The following is a 21,579-nucleotide window of genomic DNA, read 5'->3' on the forward strand; positions in this document are numbered from 1 at the left end:
AGGGAAGTGGAGGGGAGGCTACCTCCACCAGCTAAGGAAGTCTGCTTGCACCAATAGCTGTAATACACGATGTGGTCCTCCAGATGTTGCCGGATTCCAACTCCCATCAGCCACAGCCAACATGGCCAATCGTCAGGGCTAGTGAGAAACATCTGGAGGGCCACAGGCTCTCCATCCCTTCTGTACCAGTTTAGATTATCATCCCTGCTTCCTCAAAAGATTTCTTGTCTGTCTGAGGAACAAAGAGGCTGCTCATTTTGGCCTTCATTCCATCCTCAACGGCGCAGGAAGGAACCAGGTCTCTCTGACAAGCTTCCCTCAAAAGTCCCATGCAAACACACCCTACTATGCACTCTTGACACCCATGTTTCCTATTATATGGCACTTGCTGGAGAACGAACCATTTGGGTATTACAACGCAACACAGATGAGTCTTAATTGAACATCAACTTTTAATGACTGATAGAGACAAAATAATTAGTTATTTAATGCAGTACATGGCTTCCCTCATTTTCTGGCTCAATGTGACAAGGCTATTACATTCTGAAATAGCTCATAAAATCCACCGGAGCCCATTAGAAAACTCCCTTTGCAGTACAGCTTTCCCTAAAGCCACCTACATTATCTGCAGCTCTGCCGGCAAAAGACCAAAAATAATAAAATAAAATGAAATAAACCAGAAAGAGGCCACCAAGATGATTAAAAGCAAACAAACAAAGACAACTCATCAGGGGAGATTGGGAACTTTGCCGAGAATTTTGTTCACAGGATATTAATGTAAAATCCGTGGTGAAAGAGGAAATGGGAGGTCAGAGTGCAATAAATGCAAAACTGCAAATAGCTGTGAATAACGATTTTCAAAAACCTCACTCCACAAAGGCTCTTCAAAAAAACTCGTTAAGGACTAAAATAGCTTTTAGTCTGGCAGTTATCTATTTGCGGACTACAATGCCAAGTGGTCAAGAGGATTAAAAGAACTTCCTTAGCGATACATTTGAAATGTCATTTCTTTATAGGCGATGGCATAACTGCAATGCATTCCAGATAACATTTATGGATCTGCATTAATCTGGATCTGCAGCAAAGGCTTTATATTAGGGAGGCGATGGCAGCGAATTCGCATTGTTTGTATTAAATGGAACAACAATGGCATAGTACCGGTACTTCTAGGAACAAGATAGATGCTAAGCCTCAACTGGCAGACTAGCTGTGCTGCCGGCAAATGAATCCTCAACAGCACAGCTACCATCATTAAGGACATTAATGGAGTTGCCAGAGAATATGCCATAGGGATGAATCAAGTGCTGATCCTGGCTCATTTCTTTGCAGCTGTGGTGCACTTGTAAGCCAAGACAACCTTTCCTCAAGCCCTTCTCAGAGAATCTCAATTTCCCCAAATTCATTGCAGAAGCATCAGAGGCAACCAAAATGGTCAAAGGCCTGGAAACGATGCCTTATGAGGAACGGCTTAGGGAGCTGGGCATGTTTAGCCTGGAGAAGAGAAGGTTAAGGGGTGATATGATAGCCATGTTCAAATATATTAAATGATGCCATATAGAGCAGGGAGAAAGGTTGTTTTCTGCTGCTCCAGAGAAGCAGACACGGAGCAATGGATTCAAGCTACAAGAAAGAAGATTCCACCTAAACATTAGGAAGAACTTACTGAAAGTAAGAGCTGTTTGACAGTGGAATTTGCTGCCAAGGAGTGTGGTGGAGTCTCTATCTTTGGAGGTCTTTAAGCAGAGGCTTGACAGCCATCTGTCAGGAATGCTTTGATGGTTTTTCCTGCTTGGCAGGGGGTTGGACTGGATGGCCCCCGCGGTCTCTTCCAACTCTATGATTCTATTCTATGAACTGGAAGGTGTGCAATTGTAACAGGTGCTCTGTTCTTGTTACTGGCCTTTTGAGTTCCGTTCTGCCCTTGCCAAGTTATCTTTTTACCTGAACAAGACTCTATTTCTATGTTTAGTGAAGTATGGTTGCTGATGGGTCTCCAGAGGATTGAGTGGATGAAACCAAAAGTGCGCCCAACAGTCAAGGAGGAGGTTTCTGCATGTGCTGTAGAAGGAAGTGAGGAGCAGATGGGGCTCGTCAACCTGGGAAGGTAGCCTAGGAGACAGAAAACTCTGGTCCTAAACCTCTGCTGCCTTCTGGGATATCTTTGGGAGAAGAAAAACCTAGAGAGTACACCCTACACAAATCTCAAGTGGAGTCCCTAAGGTGGTTGCATGCCACCTTGGACACCTCCTTTTGGAAACACCTGCAGCCAAGCTGGTGCTGAACGTATTGCTCTGCTTTCCTTTGGATGACATCAGCAAGGCCGAGAGGGGCAGCCCAGGAAGTTAATACACCCTGCCCAGGCTTGAGCTCAGGGGAGGTCACTTTGCTGCTGCTAATGCAGTGGTTTGAATTCAGTGCGGGGACTCGCTGGTCCTGAATGCGGTAACTGTGCCCCTGAAGGACCAGGTGTGCAGCCTGGGAGTCATTTTGGACTCACAGCTGTCCATGGAGGCGCAGTCAATTCTGTGTCCTGGGCAGCTGTCTACCAGCTCCACCTCGTATGCAGGCTGAGACCCAACCTGCCCACAGACTGTCTTGCCAGAGTGGTACATACTCTGGTTATCTCCCGCTTGGACTACTGCAAAGAGCTCTACCTGGGGCTACCTTTGAAGGTGACCCGGAAACTACAACTAATCCAGAATGCGGCAGCTGGACTGGTGATTGGGAGTGGCTGCCGAGACCATATAACACCAGTCCTGAAAGACCTACCTTGGCTCCCAATACATTTCCGAGCACAATCCAAAGTGTTGATGCTGACCTTTAAAGCCCTAATCGGCCTTAGCCTGGTATACCTGAATGAACATCTCCACCCACATCATTCAGTCCAGACACTGAGGTCCAGCTCTGAGGGCCTTCTGGTGGTTCCCTCATTGTGAGAAGTGAGGGAACCAGGCAGAGGGCCTTCTTGGTAGTGGCACCCGCCCTGGGGAATGTTCTTCCATTAAATGTCAAGGAAATAAACAATCTGACTTTTGGAAGATATCTGAAGGCAGCCCTGTTTAGGGAAGTTTATAATGTTTGATTGTGTTTTAATATTCTGTTGGGAGCCGCCCAGAATGGCTAGGGCAACCCAGTCAGATGGGCGGCATACAAATAATAAAATTATTATTATTCTTACTCATCCCCAGCTGCACACTCCATTGTCTCTGAAGATGGTAGATGGATGCTAACCAGGTTGCCGCTCCTCACTCCTGATTCATGTCTACATCTTCTATCCACAACTGTGTGGATTGTACTGTAATCCTGATGACATATATTCCATCATGAAGTGTGTCTTCATCAGCCCAGAAAGGTGTAGGTGCTATCCACAACAGGATGGGAACAACTACAACCATGCCACTCTAGGCATTCTGGATTGAAGAATGCCCACTGTTTATCCTGCCCACATCTGGTCCTGTACTATGAATGGCTTGGCTGCCTTCTGGTTCCTAAAACTGAATCCGCATCCAAGTATAATTTTGCTTTCCTGTTTTCCCCTCCTGGAATGCGCCTGCTTGCCGTGAACTAATAAATGCTGAATTTGCACAACCTTACCTACACACCTATATATCATGCCATAGATTTTATGCATAGTGCTGAAAGTAAGAAAGAAAATAAGGAAAGAGAAGAAGAGGCCAGGCGATTCAAAGGGACTGCGATTTAATTGACTTCCAGGATAGCAGTTACCAAGTCCCCCTGGGTTTTTATTGCGGCCAAAATAAGCAATGTGCAAACTTTAAAATGCACAGGTGCATATTTATAAAGAATAACTGTGGGGAGAAAAGGCACTCATAATTAAAAAGGAAGGATAGATGGGGCACTGCCTAAGAAGGAAAAGGGGTACTAATTGTGTAAAATGCCCTCATTCCATGCCATTGGAGAATAAATAGTGACACCACAAAATGTGTTCAGGATTCCCCCCCCCCCCAATTTCTTCATTTCATCAGTAGGAATGAATGGATGCCAATTGCAAACAAGTCTTAGGCAAGCTCGGCCAGTTCAAAGTTCACCGCTTTGTTTACAAAATATAAGGAAACATGTTACACAGGATTACTCCCGCCCCGGGCACAACATCACATACAGCTTGGCCCTAAGATAATGACTGGCCCTCCCTTCTTTTCTTTTCTTTTCTTGCAATGGTGCTGCAAGTCTAAAGGATGAGACACCAGATAGATCTATCTATCTATCTAATCTGAAGCCATCACACAAACCCTTTAGTGTAGTTTTGCCTCTTAAGTACTGAGCTGGTGATCACTGTGGAGTCAAGCAGGAATGTAGGGTCCAACTGTGCCACAGCCAGACCCTGTTCAGTTTAGACATGCCACAAAAAGACTGTGACCTGTTGTACAAGCAACACTTTGTGTCTGGTCACTGATATGATTAGATGCTGAGTTTCCACAAGAAGACCAAAGAAAGCTAGGTCATTTGGTATGACAACTTTTTTCTGATGTTTAAGATGCAAAGGGTGTGTTTTTAAGATGGAAATGCTCCTTAGATGTATTACTAAGCTTCTGACACGATGAAAGGCCATTCGATCTGCACTATAACCAACGCTACTCAGAACATTAAATTCTCTCTCTGTACCCCACCCCGCCCAACTCAAAAGAAGCAATTTCTATGAACCTTACAGTCCATAAGATGCTATGGTGGGACAACTGCCAGTGTCAATATTTCTATTCCTTGACTTCTGCTGTTCTTGGATTAGCCCCAAACAGAAGGCACTTTATTAAGAGCAAAGAGGTATGCACCGTTCAGAATCACACACACACACACAGCAACTCTTGAATAAAGCTCGTTTCAATCATTCAACGTTTGTTTGTATGTGTTCGTGGATGTTTCGAGGTGGGGCAGGATGGGTGAGCTCAGCAGCTTGGACCCTAAGATAGGTTAACCAGCTCAGTGAGACGACATCTGTTTCACATGCAGCATCTCTGCCTGAAACACCGGAGAAGCTGTTGCTAGTCAGTGTAGACCACACTGAAGGAGATGCACCAATGGCCTGCCTGACTCGCTTTAAGACAGCTTGCTATGTTCCTAAGGAAGTTGCCTGTCTCTCCCAAACCCCCAGCCACCTGCACATGCCAAAAGCCTCTGAATGGCCATGATGTGAGGGGCTGCTGAAAGAACTGCCGCAAATCAGATGAGGATCTTAAGATAACTTAAGGATGATCATGGGAGGGAAAAGTTCCCCTTTCTCTCTCCCCTCCTGCAGTTCTCTATGCTCTATCATACATTGTTTGGGCGGACCTCCAACCAGAAACTTTCCTTCCACAAACTCCCTTCAGTGAATTAGGGCTTTACTGCAACCTGACCTGGCAGAAGCACAAGGGCCATGCAAAGCAGATGCTGAGGCCTACTGCTACAAAGAAAGTTATGTCTTTGTGTGTGTGTGTGTGTGTGTGTGTGTAAAGAAGAATCTCAGAAACTTTCTCAGAAAAATACATTATTTAAGAACTATTGGTTCAGCTCTGTCTTACACACCTCAAATCAAGAATCTGGCTTTTAAGTAAAAAGGTAAAGGTAAAAGGACCCCAGATCATTAGGTCCAGTCGTGACCGACTCTGGGGTTGAGGTGCTCATCTCGTTTTATTGGCCGAGGGAGCTGGCGTACAGCTTCCAGGTCATGTGGCCAGCATGACTAAGCAGCTTCTGGCAAACCAGAGCAGCGCACGGAAACACCGTTTACCTTCCCTATTTATCTACTTGCACTTTGACGTGCTTTCGAACTGCTAGGTTGGCAGGAGCAGGGACCGAGCAACGGGATCTCACCCCGTCGCAGGGATTCAAACTGCCGACCTTCTGATCAGCAAGCCCTAGGCGCCACCCGCGTCCCTTGGCTTTTAAGAAGGGATGGGTAAATCTGTTGGGTTCAAACCCCCCCCCCCCAATCATAGGTTCTTCTAAATTATTTTTACATTTCTCATGGCAATTCATCAGCATTTCAGCAGAAAGTTCCCTTTAATATGCCCATTTTTAAATGCAGTTTTGCCTAATATGCACATTTCCCCAAAGCAATGAATTTGTGTATGTTATTGCCACCAATATGTGCCTCTCTCAATATGAACCTACCTGGACCCTGAGATCATCATCTGAGGCCCTTCTTCATAAGAGTTCTGGAGGGTGGCAACATGAGAACGGGCCTTTTCTGCAGTGGCTCCCCACCAGTTATGTTTGGCTGGTGATTTCATTATATACCTTTAGGCCCCAGGCAAAAATGTTCTTCTTTAACATCTTATATCCCTTTTTAATGTGTTTGTGGGAGGGGATGGGGGGAAGAGAGGGTTATTGGTTTGTGTTTGTTGTTTTTATCATGTATTTTAAGCTTTTTCTTGTATTGAACTGCCCTGAGATCTACAGATGAATAATAATAATAATAATAATGTGTGCACGCCTTTAGTTCAGCATATGTATTTCTCTACGCATTACTTGGCTGCATAACTCTGCACTGTAAAATTCAAATGAGTGTGAATTTCACAACTGAAATGCAGTTGTTATTGTTTAGGAAAGGGCAAATTAGGTGTGTTCACCCTTAAATGTTAAAGGCAAACTGCACTGAACCTTTCTCCCACCCCACCCCATTGACGAGAGCCAATTTTATGTACATTAAATGAAAAGAAAATATATCATACTTGCCATTGGCATCATGGGAGTACTCTATACCAGAAACAGTGCACCTTCGGAAAACCATTTTATTCTCGGTAAGAGTTCCAGTCTTGTCTGAAAATATATACTGAATCTGACCTAAATCTTCAGTGATATTCAGAGCACGACACTGTAGCTGAAGATCTGTCTCTTCATCAAATAAATCCTTGTCTTGATGAATGAAAAACACCTGACATATTTTAACGATTTCAATGGAGACGTACAAAGAAATGGGAATAAGAACCTGGAATGCATAAAAATAGAGAGGGGTTTTTTATATTAAAAAAAATCAAAGCTGGGTGAAAAGATGTGTAATTGAATCAACTTGTGATGAAAATTGCCATCTTGTACTGTACCTTTTTCTTTCGTTTCTAAAAAAGCATTTATATTGTCTGACTTAAAGCCAACACCGTAAAATTATTAGAGCACCTGCAAAGGTTTACTGTGACAGATTAGGAAAGCGTATGGAGCCGTTGTAGACTTGACATCCACAATTAGGGTTGGTGGCATTACTACCAAAAGGTTGGAGGAAAGCAAATGTTTTCAGGATAACAAGACGAGCTTGAAAGAAGCTAGGAAAGGAAGGGGGAAAGGGTGGAGGAAAAGAGAGAGCGAAGTCAGAATTGTGGCAGCATAAAAGATTTTGCAAAAGAAAAAGATGAATTAAGTAAAAGGCACCTCCATTTTTCACACACACACACACACACACACACACACACACACACCCCAAACAGGCTTCTAAGCCAGCTCTCCGACAAAAGTTGAAGCAAGGAAACAGGGTCTGTGCAAAAAGCAAGCTTGTGCAAATGTACCTCGTGTTTTGAAAGTGCTAGGCAAAGTGTTACGGGAAGAGGGTTCCCCCACCCCACCCCCGGAGATTTTTGTTAAGTAAGTTTTCCAAGGATTTCCTTTAGCCGCACAAAAGACTCTATTCATAGCAGAGTATATATTTCAGTGTAGAGAACTCTTGGTACCACAACATGCTTCCTGTGCAGGGGGCCCCCAGTCCTGTGAGGAAGGTACATTCAGCTTAGATGGGGAATCTGTATAAGAACATCTCGAGAGTGCCTTGGCTCCCATTCTCGGACACAGTACCCGGGGCTCTCCACTCTAGGAAACCTGAAATCTTTATCCAAGAAACTCCGCTCCCCCTCCTGGTGCGGCAGCACTGCAGCATGGCAGACCTGCTGGGGAGATCCAGGGTCAGTATCTGACCTGGGTAGGTGGGGGGGGCATAATGCCACCGTGCCATCTATCAGAAGACCAATCTAAGCCTGCCTCCCAGGGCCAATGGTGGGAGGGGCAGGCTTGGACGCTGGGCTGCGCTTGGGGGCGGACTTCAAAAAGCAGGAAGGCTTCCCTCAAGTCAGAACGTGGTCTGTATTCACCGACACAGAAGGGGAGCTGCTTTTTGTGCAGAATTTCCTTGGTTCAATCCCTGGAAGCTCCAGGTAAGGCAGGGATTTTGGTCCCCTGCCCAAAATTTTGGAAAGGTGCTGCCAGTCAGTGTAGACAACAATGAGCCCAAAGGGAGCAGCTTTCTAGCCTCCTGCCTCCCGAGGCATAAAGGGAAACCCATTGGAGAGGCCTAATAATAATAGTCATAATAATAATACCCCACCCATCTAGCTGGGTTTCCCCAGCCACTCTGGGTGGCTCCCAAAAGCAATAAAACATCAAACATTAAAAACAGGACTACCTTCAGATGTTTTCTAAAAGTCAGATAGTTGTTTATTTCCTTGACATCTGATGGAAGGGCATTCCGCAAGGCGGGCGCCACTACCGAGAAGGCCCTCTGCCTGGTTCCCTGTAACCTTACTTCTTGCTTTGAGGGAACCGCCAGAAGGCCCTCAGCGCTGGAAATCAGTGTCTGGGCAGAACGAGGGGGTGGAGACGCTCCTTCAGGTATACAGGGATGAGGCTGTTTAGGGCTTTAAAGGTCAGGACCAACACTTTGAATTGTGCTCAGAAATGTACTGGGAGCCAATGTAGGTCTTTCAGTACCGGTGTTATATGGTCTCGGCGGCCACTTCCAGTCACCAGTCCAGCTGCCGTATTATGGGGTATCAATTTTCTGATGGTTCGTTCATACTCTGCTTGTTCCATGCTTAGAAAGCGCAGGTCCAAGCCCTTTTCTGCTTCTCTCGTGCTTTCTAGGCATGGGACTCCCACTACTTTCCCTGGGAAATCTCTCTCCTCACCCCTTAATCAAAGCAATTGACATTCCACAGAAAACCCACACAGAATCACAGCGTTGCAGAGTTGGAAAGGGACCGCGAGGGTCACCAAGTCCAACCCCTTGCAATTTAGTAATCTTTTGGCCCAATGTGACTTGGCCGAAACAACAACAACAACAAAAGGTGCCTCAAGCAATATGTGTATAGTTACCTGAAATACTATAATCATGGTTAAAAACGAATAAACTGCAGCTTTAATTGGAGGCAAATAGTTTCCTCTGGGCTCCGGGACAACAAAGACAGGCTTCTTTTTGTCACCGTATTGCCAGACCCAGATTCCATGACCTGTGGGACAGGTGGGAGAGAAAGAAATAGGAAATTAAACATAGAGCGGCAAAGTTGATGGGTTGCGGAGGACACCCCCCCCCCCCCCCGGCATGCTAAACCTAAGATCTGGGATGTGAAGGGAGAAATAAGGTACAAGCTGCAGAGGAATTCCTGGGCTAGCCTAACCAAAGCCACCTGGCTAAGCTAGGGCCATTAAGAAACAACTCAGGGCCCTTGAGGACCATTGGCAAGGCAAGAGAACTGTCCTTCTCCCCTGCCCTGAGGTGTGAAGAACAGAGACTAGGGGTTTGGAAGGTTGCCAGGGTAACTGGGCGTGATGCCACAGGAAGTGTTTGGGGCATTGAGCAAGGAGCACTGGAAACAAGAAAGGAGACCCAAGTCAGATATCCATCTTGGAGCAGGCTGGCTGAAGGCAGGCTGGGAGAGGAGATGCCTTGGACTCCAGCCCTGCATTGCTGTGGGGAACAAGACTCTCTTGAGATGACCATTCTGTAAGATCTGGACTCCCTCCATCTAAACTCAGGTGTAAATATGTGGATAAATCACATTTCTTGAAGCTGCGACAGCCTCCACCCCACCTTCGATTCTCCACAGGAGCACAGAGCCTGGTTGAGGGCCAAGACCCCTGGAATCCTGTGCACAGCTTGGCAGGGATCGGGGTGGCCTGTCACAATATTTAACATACTGCTACCCCCACTGAGAGATAATAGCATTGTGCCCCTTCTCGCCTCGATCCCTCGGTGCAGAACATTTCTCTCTCAGAAACTCTGACCACGTGGCTGTTAAAGAAATGAAACCCTCTGATTTTTGAGGTTCTCAGAACTGAGGACATTGCTTACAAGAAATTGTCTTACCACACACAAAAACACACATCAGTCAGCATAGAAGTTGCTGCCCCATACAATTGGGGTATGTGTATGTATGTAATGTGTATGTTCAGTGGCAGAGAATTTGCTTTGTATGCAGAAGATCTCGGGTTCAATCCCAAGGATCTCAAGGTATTCAGGTATCTATCTATCTATCTATCTATCTATCTATCTATCTATCTATCTATCTATCTATCTAATGTGGTATACAGTGGTACCTCGGAAATCAAACGGAATCCATTCCGAAAGTCTGTTCGACTTCCAAAACGTTGGGAAACCAAGGTGCAGCTTACGATTGGCTACAGGAAGCTCCTGCAGCCAATCAGAAGCCACAGAAGCCACGTCGGACGTTCGGGTTCCAAAGAACGTTCACAAACTGGAACACTCACTTCCAGATTTGTGACGTTCAGGAGCCAAAACGTCCGACTGGCAAGGCGTTCGACTTCCAAGGTACGACTGTATTCTTTATTTATTTGTAAAATTATAAGGTATATTTTACAATAAAGAAATCTCTGCTCCCAAAGCATCTAATTTTAGTTGAGCAGAGCTGCGTCTCAAACACGAAGTTAGTTATGCCGGCTGTGTTGGTTCCAATACATGAATAAACGGAATTATTTATCTGTATTTATTTTCATTGTTATTCATTCCCTGCCTTTCTTTTTATACACCTTATAGCTAAAAATGGTGGGGGACTTACCAACGGCTGAAAACAAGCACATCACAATAAGAATGAGGACACACCAAAGGACATCGACATTCATTTGTCTTTCGAGCTTGCTTCGCTTGTAACGCGGCCCGCTGTTATTGAGAAAGGCTTTTGTCTCGTGTCCTGCCAAAAGGAAGGTGCATGACATGATGGTGTATACACAATCATTTCGGGGGTGATCAAAAGGAACAAAGTGTAAAAGCACAAGGTAAAGGGGAGCAGCCGCCTCTTACCGGCATAGATGACTATTCCTGAGACTTCTTCTGTATTTCTAATCGTACATCCCCGCAACAAAAGGTTTTCTTTACTCAGCGCAACCTTTTTTCCACTTCCATGCACACTGCAAAAGTACAAGAAATATCAACTTATGCATAAGTTTCATAACTGTGGCAGAGGAGGACTTGTTTCGTTCCTTACCAACCGATATAAGGCAGGAAAATCAACCTTAGCATCTTTTTAATCGATTTACAAACAATAATTGGGGATTTCTCATTCCATCTGCCTCAGGATACTGTTATCCTTCAATGGAATTTCACAAAGCTTTCACATGGAAGTTGTTTTGTTTTCCTTCAGTGAAATTTAAAGTTTGAAAACAAAGAGAACTTACTGCTTTTTAACAACTTTCACCATAATTCCTATGGAAGAGTTTGCAATACAACTGGATTCATTTAGGAAGTCATTTATATATTGCCTTTTGGCCCTTGTGAAAGCTCCCAATGTTTACAACATTAAAACAGGCAATCCAAATAAGTAAAATGAACTATAAAAAAGAGCAATTAAAACAAACCCAAAAAACCAGCCCACAAGCAGGTGGAAATTAAAGTAAATCAAATGTGGAAGAGATGCACCTTAACCATCTACTTCAAAAGCATTAACGAAGAGCCTATTATTATTATTAATTATTGTTATTATTAATTGTTATTGTTATTATTTATTACCAGCCCTTCACCATAAAGTCCTTGCAGCAGGTTGCAGCAATGCCAAAATACAAAATTAAGATCAGTTAAAACAATTTACAATAAGAAGAACAGAGTGGGGCCAGCAAATGACCAAAGCTATACAACGAAGGTGCCAAACGCATCTCAGTGGTGCGGAAATTCCATAGCTTAGAGGCCACTGCAGAGAATGCCCTGACTTGGGCCACCACCTCTCAAATTTCTGAGGGTAGCAGAGCTCCCAGAGGGAGCCAATTTTAACACCCAAGACAGTCCACAGGGAAAGAAACGATCTCTCAGATATTTGAGAGGCAGTCCCATGGTCAGGTGCCTCAACTGAGAAGGCCCTGCATGAAAAAGAAAAGAAAATGTGATTTTCCTTCACAAAAATCAACAACCCCTTAACGACGACCTCCAACTCAATCAAGTATTCCCATTTTACAGACAGGGGGAGTGAGGCAAAGGAACAATTATCCTGATCCAGAGATAATAATGGAAGGAGCATTAAATGCACGGAGCTTAGAAACAAATCCCCCCCCATTAGATTCTGCTTTGTGGATATGACAAAGTTAATTGTCCATTGGGGGTGGGTAAAGAAGACATTTGGAATCAGGACTTCCTATACCTTTCTCCAAAAAGGTGATGATCAGTTGAATGCACTTTTGTTGTTGTTGTTGTTGTTGTTGTTGTTTAGTCTTTTAGTCGTGTCCGACTCTTCATGACCCCATGGACCATAGCACACCAGGCACTCCTGTCTTCCACTGCCTCCCGCAGTTTGGTCAAACTCATGCTGGTAGCTTCCAACCATCTTGTCCTCTGTCGTCTCCTTCTTCTTGTGCCCTCCATCTTTCCCAACATCAGGGTCTTTTCCAGGGAGTCTTCTCTTCTCATGAGGTGGCCAAAGTATTGGAGCCTCAGCTTCAGGATTTGTCCTCCCAGTGAGCACTCAGGGCTGATTTCCTTCAGAATGGATAGGTTTCATCTTCTTGCAGTCCATGGGACTCTCAAGAGTCTCCTTCAGCACCATAATTCAAAAGCATCAATTCTTCAGCAATCAGCCTTCTTGATGGTCCAGCTCTCACTTCCATACATCACTACTGGGAAAACCATAGCTTTAACTATACGGACCTTTGTCGGCAAGTTGATGTCTCTGCTTTTTAAGATGCTGTCTAGGTTTGCCATCACTTTTCTCCCAAGGACCAGGCATCTTTTAATTTCGTGACTGCTGTCACCATCTGCAGTCATCATGGAGCCCAAGAAAGTAAAATCTCTCACTCCCCCCATTTCTTCCCCTTCTATTTGACAGGAGGTGATGAGACCAGTGGCCATGATCTTAGTTTTTTTGATGTTGAGCTTCAGACCATATTTTGCACTCTCCTCTTTCACCCTCATTAAGCACTTAGTGTGCAGCAATTTCAACAACTAGTACTGTATGAGGGCCATGCCTAGGACTAAAAGGCACATTGGTGACTCTTACTGGATTGCAGCAAGTGATTTGAGTGTGTGGCTGAGAGGCTGACATAGACCCCAGTGCAGCACTCTTCCCACTGAATCACAAGGAGTTGGGACGTGAAATAATACAGAAATGGACTGCAGTGCACCTTATTCTTATTAATCATTGTCTAGATCATGAAGCATTTATATGTATAGCCCTTCAGGGTGCTCAAAGTCCTAGGCTGTGCAATCTCGTTGTAATCCTTTCTTTAGACATATAGGGTAAGTCAACTATCGTGTACTTTTATGCTTTCTGCCTGGCAATACCTTCCCGATCACCATCTCTACTAGGCAAAATGATAAAAGGCACCCTGACACTAGGGAGACTAACTCAATACATCACAGAATGGGGTTTCATGAGTTGACTCGTGCTGAATGTAGCAGTTCATAAACCTGCCGGTTGCAAAGAACCCAAAGCCCCGTGGTTGTATTTATGGGTTTTCTTTATTTATGTAACATTCTAAGTGTCTGTGGAGCTTTACAGAAATAACAACTGCTAAAAGGATAGGCTCCTGTCTCCAAGTAGTTCGCAACGGAAACTGTCAAGAGTGAAACAGAAAACAGAGTGGGAGGAGACACTCGTGTGGACCGACACAGACTTACCTTTCCTAGCTCCGCATCACAGCATCTGCCATGCTCTACGTGGGGCTACTGCCTTTGAAGGTGACCAGGAAACTACAACTAATCCAGAATAACAGCTGCTAGACCGGTGAGTGGGAGCGGCTGCCATAACGCCATTCTGAAAGGATCTACTTTGACTCCCAGTACACTTCTGAGCACAATTCAGATCAGTGTTGGGGCTGATCTTTAAAGCCTTAAATGGCTTTGGCCCTGTATACCTGAAGGAGTGTCTCCACTCCCATCGTTCAGCCCAGACACTGAGGTCCAGCTCCGAGGGCCTTCTGGTGGTTCCCTCATTGTGAGAAGTGAGGTGTGACAGTGGCACCCACTCTCTGGAACGCCCTCCCATCAGATGTCAAGGAAATAAACAACTATCTGACTTTTAGAAGACATCTGAAGGCAGCCCTGTTGAGGGAAGTTTTTAATGTTTGATATCTTACTGAGCCGGGTTCCCCTGGGGGGGGGGGGGGTTCCTCAGCTGCTGCCTCCCACCATTCCACTGCAAGCAGCCAATCTATGAAAGACCCCACTGTCTGACTCAGTATAAAGCAGCTTCCTATGTTCCTAACATACCTGCCAAGTTCCTCTCTGAAAAATAAGGGACCGGACCAAAATTAGCATACCAGAAGTAGCGCGGTGGCCATTTTGGAACTGGGCAGAGCATGCTCAGAAGTGACTTTTGATGCTGCTGTGCCCAGTTCCAAAATGGCCGTCGCACCAGAATAAACCGGGAACAAAACAAACAATCCATTTTTTCGGCTGGGGACAGCTGGAAAAACGGGGGGTTTCCCGGGGGAAACGGGAGACTTGGCAGCTATGGTTCCTAATAGCCTGCTATGGGTATTTGATATGACATTTTGATTACAGGGCACAAGAAAAGCCTTGAGATCATGGCAGGCATAGGAACCGCCTATGACCCAAAATGATGTTTATGGAAGTCTAAAGATATCATTTCCTAAAATCTCACCATGGCTAACGGAACAGAAGAGATAGGCTGCTGGTTGTGACCCCTTTGTCCCGAACGCTTGACTGACACCATTTGCAGTTTGCCCCTATGCCTCTGCTTCTGAGCGCGGAGATGGCAGATATCACAGCACAACACTGATGACACCGGCTATTTGCCAGGTAAGTTACACAAGCGAAAAGGGAAAAAAAGCATTAAAATGGGGGAACTGGTCACAATCACTTTCAAACCATTCATTTGACTTTGCAATTGCCAGTTGCATTTATTTATTTTCAACAACAACAATAATAATAATTTAAATGGAAGGAAACCTTACTGAGCAGTAGAGAAATGATCCCTAAGAAAGGAAACATTTCTCCCATTGATACCCTCTTTCAAGGAGGATACAATTCTGGGCTTGGGCTCTGGAAACGAGTGATTTAATCATGAAAAAGATATGGCAGGTGAGTTTGTGATGTGTGCCCTGATCACATGGCGACAGGCCTACCAGGTTCAAAAGAAACGCAGGCGGGTTGTTAAATAGCAAGTCGTGATGGAGGAGTGAGTGGTTATGACACAGGCCAGAATTTGACGACAATGGGAAATGAAGTTGGGACACACTGGTAAAAAAAATTCTAGGTTGTTAGGTGTGCTATTAAAATCCAAGCTCTTAAAGCCATCCGCATGCATGAGACAATGGAGTTTCTAGGAAGAAGTATTTGCTGGGCAATGGAAATATTTTGGGACAAGACGAACCTGCAGTAGACAGATAATGCCACTTGAATGCAGTGGAACCAGATTGCTAGTGTTTAATATCACAAATGCTGCAAACAGGAACATCCTGCTCAATATGACTCAGGGTGAGGGTGCCAGTGTTTCAGGTCTACAAAGTAAACATGGCACAGTTCACACATCACAGTAAACTGTAGCAAATGGTCTCCCATGAATACATCTTCCTGGGCTGTTGTCCCCTTCCCCACTAGTCTATGGAGGGAAGAAACCATGGCCTGGTATGCAAAGCACAAACCTTGGCTTCAGACTGTGGTTTCAGGGAAACCAATCAGGATCCCTGGTTCATATAGGCTGTTAAGCCAGGAATCATGTTTTTTTTTCCTTCCCGGGATGACTAGAGAGAAGCAAAGTGGCCGTGATAAACTTCTGTGACCATATAATGCAGTTTGTATTCTATTGGTAAACTGTTGTTCACCGTGACATATGAAAAAGGCCAGAAACAAATGACAGCAGCTTAAAAAACACTAAGTCACAGGGAAGAAAATGCACACAAACAGAAAATGTGGAGACAAAAGAGACATACCGTGGACGTTATCAGAAAGATAGAGGGAAAGCAGAAATCTGTGGGATACACTTAATTTTGGAATATAGATTCTATAGGGCCGATTGGGGAAGATTTGCTATTATCTGCCGAAGAAGAGAGAGTTCAATAAATTAAGAAAGCTAATGTATTCTAAGAGTCACTGTGGGTGGAAATACTGAGCCAAAATGTAGTTTAGTAGTGGGGTCATACTATCTTCCCTGACAAAAACTGACGATGGCCTTGAGATGGGAAAAAGGAATCGGGAGAGGCAGGCGAAGCAGAAAGTGTTATAATAACGGGTAACTTCTGTTTCTCTCGCATTGTGTGGGTAAAGTTATGTTTAGGCAATGACAAAGAGACAAAATTTCTAAATACGATAAATGGCTACCTCTTGGAAATATTAATGGAACTGAACAAAGAGAAGACAACCCTTGATTTAATCCTGAATGGAGACTACGGTAAGACTTTGTGCAGGACAGTCTATGTGCATGGGATATAGGTTTCCTGTCTTACTCCGTATTTCAAATTTTCTTTTACTTATTTATTGTAAGCTGCCCAGAGAATTTTACAACGCCGTAAATTAGTAAATAAAACGTTAAGTACCGATGGGAAAGTGACCAAATGCCACTGAATTCAATATGTCTTGCAAGCAGAAAGCTGCCCACAGAGTCTAGAACAGGAGTCCCCAAACTAAGGCTCGGGGGCCGGATGCGGCCCAATCACCATCTAAATCCGGACCGTGGATGGTTCGGGAATCAGCGTGTTTTTACATGAGTAGAATGTGTCCTTTTATTTAAAATGCATCTCTGGGTTAGTTGTGGGTTCTGCCTGGTGTTTTTGCATGAGTAGAATGTGTCCTTTTATTTAAAAAGCATCTCTGGGTTATTTGTGGGGCATAGGAATTCGTTCATATATTTTTTCAAAATATAGTCCGGCCCCCCACAAGGTCTGAGGGACAGTGGACCAGCCCACGGCTGAAAAAGTTTGCTGACCCCTGGTCTAGGAGAATAAATTCCAAGAAAGGAAACTTTTTATCAAAAATTGCTCCCCACAAGATTATGCCTGAACAGACTCACAACATATCCAACATATATGGAAAGAATGACCATCACTTAGTGGTAGAGCAACTGCTTCCCTCACAGAAAGTCACAGGTTCAATCCTCAGTAACTCCTGGGAATGATAAGCCAATCCATTTAAATAAATACAAATAAACTCCGCTATCCACTCCATAGCTCAAAACCAAGCAAGAAGCTGTCTCCTGTGGCAACTATGGGAGAAGAGAGGGTGCTAGATATGAGGGACCCTTGATTTTATCCAGCATGGCTGCTCTTATGTTAAGAATATCACAGAGGACTGATTTTTGACACAGGGTTGAGATAGTCTATGGAAAGATGGATGCTAAGCCGCGCCCAACAATTTAAACAGCTTTTCTCCATTCTCTCTGCTGATGTCAGATAATCAGATGAACAGGAGTTGCAATCCCCTCTTAACAGGTTTTCCATGTACATTTGTATTTAAAAAAAAAATCTTCCCAAAATGGTTTTGGCTTTGCTTCATAATTTAGCACCCTCACTGCAGCTCTTGTTTAATTCATCCAGTGGCCTCAGGTTCCGTTTCCACCAACTGCTGAAACACTTTCAAGTTTTAAGCCTTCCCCAGATGCGACTCGTATCCTTTTGTGCTTTTTCCTGAGCCGCTGATGGGTACGAAGATGTAGCGAAAAACCAAAGTCACGCCATCAGTCACATGTTCACTACCCCTGTCAAGTTCATTTCCATCACAACCCTCTCCTCCCATAAACGATTCATAAGACTTGCGAACTTCACTGTGCAAAGGTTTGGCAGCGCAAGCCCATACATGTCTACTCAGAAGTTAAGTCCTATTAAGTTTGACGGGCCTTACTCCCAGGTAAGCGTGCAGTCTAAACCTGCAGGGCAATTCTTAACCGTAGATGAAATTGCAAGATATACTCACATGAAGCCTCGAAACCTACTTAAGTCGTTATTCGGCTCCTCGCATTCAATTAGGCTAGTAAACTTCAATGGGTCAAATTCAGAGTCCTGGAGCAAAGGAAATAACAGAAGCAAGCCGTTAGCAAAAAGCTTAACATGCACAATTTGTTTGAGGGGCAGTGCCATCTGCCTGCCCTTTGGACCAGCTTTTTGGACCAGACAAACTTTTGGACCAGACAAACTTTTGGTTTGTTCCAGCATAACTGCTCTTCATTATGATCCTCTGATATTCATACCGCTTTCCCATATTACCCATCACAATAAAGGCAAGCGACTTATCAATAAAATATCATACTGATTCTATAAAGAACCTGTTTGGGATTAACCAGTAAAGATGGATGGGGGGACCTTTGGCTCTTTTTGATGTTGTTGGGACTCCAACTCCCATCAACCCCCCGCCATCATGGCCAATGGTCAAGGATGATGGGAGCTGAAGTCCAGCAACATCCGGGCAGGGGCGGAGCTTCGACTGAGCGAGCAAGGAAGTAAAACCTGTGTGGCTACTTTGCACATTATAAAGCAGAAGCATTAATGCGTACCCACAAGTACCCAATCCAGTTTGCTCCCTGCCGCAAAGCCACATTCAAAATAAAAACAGCCGCCATTATTTCTGGTTTCTGAAAAATGTCCAGGCCGGCTGAAAGCGTTTAATTTGATCGCCGGCAGGTTTCAAGTTCGAGCAAAAAGACGAACTGCAATCTGGGAGAATATAAATCAATACGTTGTCAATTATGGGAATGTTAATACAAGCTTTCTGAAAATATAATCAGGGCTTCTTAATTGCTTCATGCTAGCTCAGATAAATTAATCCTGTACAGTAAATTAGGCACATACAGTAGGATGCTTCTTACCTAATTAACATTTGAAATTCTCCTGGATTCCCTAACTAATTAGGCTCAAGCTGGCATTGGCAGCGTCTGCATATCCCCAACACTTACCCGTTATTGTAAGGTTTTATCATTGGACTTTCACGACAGAGCAAATACCTCTTTTGTTTAAACATGGAGATTTAAATACTCCATTCTTTCGGCAGCAATCATGCTAATTAAGAGCCTTTCTGCACAATCAGTTTTTTTCCTGCGTGCTGGGGGGGGGGGCTTGCCCACAGAAAATGTTCAGTTGTTTTCAATTTTGTTCCACCCAGTTCTGGTGGTTACTCTGAAGGTTGCACTTCTACTGAGAGAAAATGCCAAGAAGGCTGAAGCATAACATTTGGTATGTGGGGAAATGTGCTATTTCCCATAGATAAGGCATTATTTGGTCTTGCAAATGATGGTCTTGCAAAACAGCCATCTTCTGATTCAGATTCCTTTGTATATTTGTTCACTCATGGTTCAATTATGTTGTCTTCTGGTATTAATTGTACATTTTTTTTGCAAGTTTCTGATAGTTTTACATATGATGATGCACGATGAATATCACGTTTTGTCTGCATAATTCTATGTATAAATAATAACACTGGGGTTGTACACAGTACAAAACATTTATTATTATGGTTATATTACTTTATCAATTTATTAATCACTTTCTATGCAACCATCCCAATGTGATTTACACAGTTTTATGCATTTCCAAGACTGAAATAGCCTATAATTTTTTAATTCTGCATGTGTTTTTACATGCACAAACAGCCAAGAACTGTACCGCTACACTAGGAGAACTGTGAAGGCCACTGAACCACAAAAATCAAGTTTGCAAACTTAAAGTGCAAATCTGGTCCATTTGGTATCCCTTGTAATTGCTGTGTGGGTGCAGTTACGCAAGTACCATGGATGTCTATTTGATAGTATTTCTCTCATCAATACCGATAGGAGGGATACAGTTTCTTCCTGAATTCCTGCATGATTTTCTGCATCTTACAAGTTACAGTTGGTTCATGTGCCTGTTTGAGTCCAAAGTATTCTGAACGACTTGAAGAAGAGCAAGCTGTTGTCTTTTGAACTGTGCCTCAGTATAATTTGCACGATGTCTTTGCACTTTTTGGCTAACAGCCTGAGCTCCTCAGAATCACAGAATTGTAGAGTTGGAAGGGACTCCAAGGGTCATCTAGTCCAAACCCCACCGGAATCCTAACTAAAGTATCCATGACAGATGGTCATCCAGTTTCTGCTTAAGTACCTCCTACGAAGGAGAGTCCACCACATCCCAAGGGAATCTGTTCCCTTGGCCATAAAGTTGTTCCTGGCGTCAAGTTGGAATCTCCTTTCTTGTAACTTGAATCAACTGGTTTGTGTCCTACCCTTTGGAGAAGCTGGAAACAAGCTTACTTGGAGGAAGGATGGAAATAAAAGTGATAGGTATGTGTATAGATATGTATCTGTATGTGTGCGTGCATGACTGTATAGATGTATAATTAAGGGACTCCTGATCATTAGGTCCAGTCGTGACCGACTCTAGGGTTGCAGCGCTCATCTTGCGTTATTGGCCAAGGGAGCTGGCGTACAGCTTCCAGGTCATGTGGCCAGCATAACAAAGCCTCTTCTGGCGAACCAGAGCAGCGCACGGAAACGCCGTTTACCTTCCAGCCAGAGCGGTACCTATTTATCTACTTGCACTTTGACATGCTTTCGAACTGCTGGGTTGGCAGGAGCTGGGACCGAGCAACGGGAGCTCACCCCATCGCGGGGATTTGAACCGCCGACCTTCTGATCGGCCCTAGGCTTGCCACCCGGGTCAGCGCCACCCGGGTCCCCATAGATGTATAATTAGGTGCTTCTAATTCTCCCCCAAATGATTTGGAAACATTCCAATTAGCAACACCCCCTCTTTTTTTGCATGCAGTTAATGCGAGAACATTGACACAAGAAGTCTCCTGCTTGCTGAAGGATGATGACAAACAAAGCAGAGCATCACTTTGATCAGTGTGAACTTGCATTTGTGCTTGCAAAGCAGCAAACACTGGCTAATGTACTTGTTCACTCATTGATGAATAAGAACCGCCGCCCCCCCCAACCCCGGTCAAAACAAGTGTCAGCATTCTGTATCCGAATGGTAGGCAAAGAGAGCTTTCATTTCTCAAAGAAAGGTGGAAATCCAATTTCAGTCGTTTGGGAGGGAGGGAGCTTCCTTCCCCTTTCCTGGACTCCCCCTGTAATTGGATTCTCTCACCCTCAGACGGCCTCGTGGATGCATTTTAACGTATTTTATAACAGATCGCAACCACATAATCAACAGAAGTGAAGGCCTTTCGTTCCCAGATGAGCTGATGTATGACAATTACATGGCAAAGAGAGAGAGAGAACATTTTACAATGCCGATAAGTGAGCCCCACGTAATTGCTTTCCTTGGGCCTTGACAGTTTTCTTTTGCAAGGAAGACTTCGTCTCTAGATATCACACTGATATAAATATATATGTATATATATAAGAGAGTTGCCTTTTGTTGGCATGTGTTCCTGGGAGAAAGGATGGCTAGCACCTCTAAAGCTCACAATTGGCATCAAACATAATATATCTATCCAGCGCCGGGATCACTCTCTTG

General features: G+C 44.3%; 1 protein-coding gene across 3 annotated transcripts in view; it reads right to left on the reverse strand.

The window, feature by feature from the left end:
- The window catches only part of ATP10A (ATPase phospholipid transporting 10A (putative)), a 126,606-nt gene that overhangs the window by 36,391 nt on the left and 68,636 nt on the right, over window positions 1–21,579 (reverse strand). For all 3 annotated transcript variants that reach the window (XM_088667681.1, XM_088667679.1, XM_088667680.1), the window contains exons 4-8: window positions 18,062–18,147; window positions 11,012–11,118; window positions 10,770–10,901; window positions 9,070–9,203; window positions 6,673–6,925 (exon numbers count right to left, since the gene is read on the reverse strand). In XM_088667681.1, coding sequence (XP_088523807.1) covers window positions 6,673–6,925; window positions 9,070–9,203; window positions 10,770–10,901; window positions 11,012–11,118; window positions 18,062–18,147 — 712 coding nt within the window. The remainder of the gene's footprint in view (window positions 1–6,672; window positions 6,926–9,069; window positions 9,204–10,769; window positions 10,902–11,011; window positions 11,119–18,061; window positions 18,148–21,579) is intronic.

Source organism: Zootoca vivipara, chromosome 4 (assembly GCF_965207765.1).
Source record: "Zootoca vivipara chromosome 4, rZooViv2.hap1.1, whole genome shotgun sequence".
In the NCBI taxonomy this organism is placed as follows: domain Eukaryota; kingdom Metazoa; phylum Chordata; class Lepidosauria; order Squamata; family Lacertidae; genus Zootoca; species Zootoca vivipara.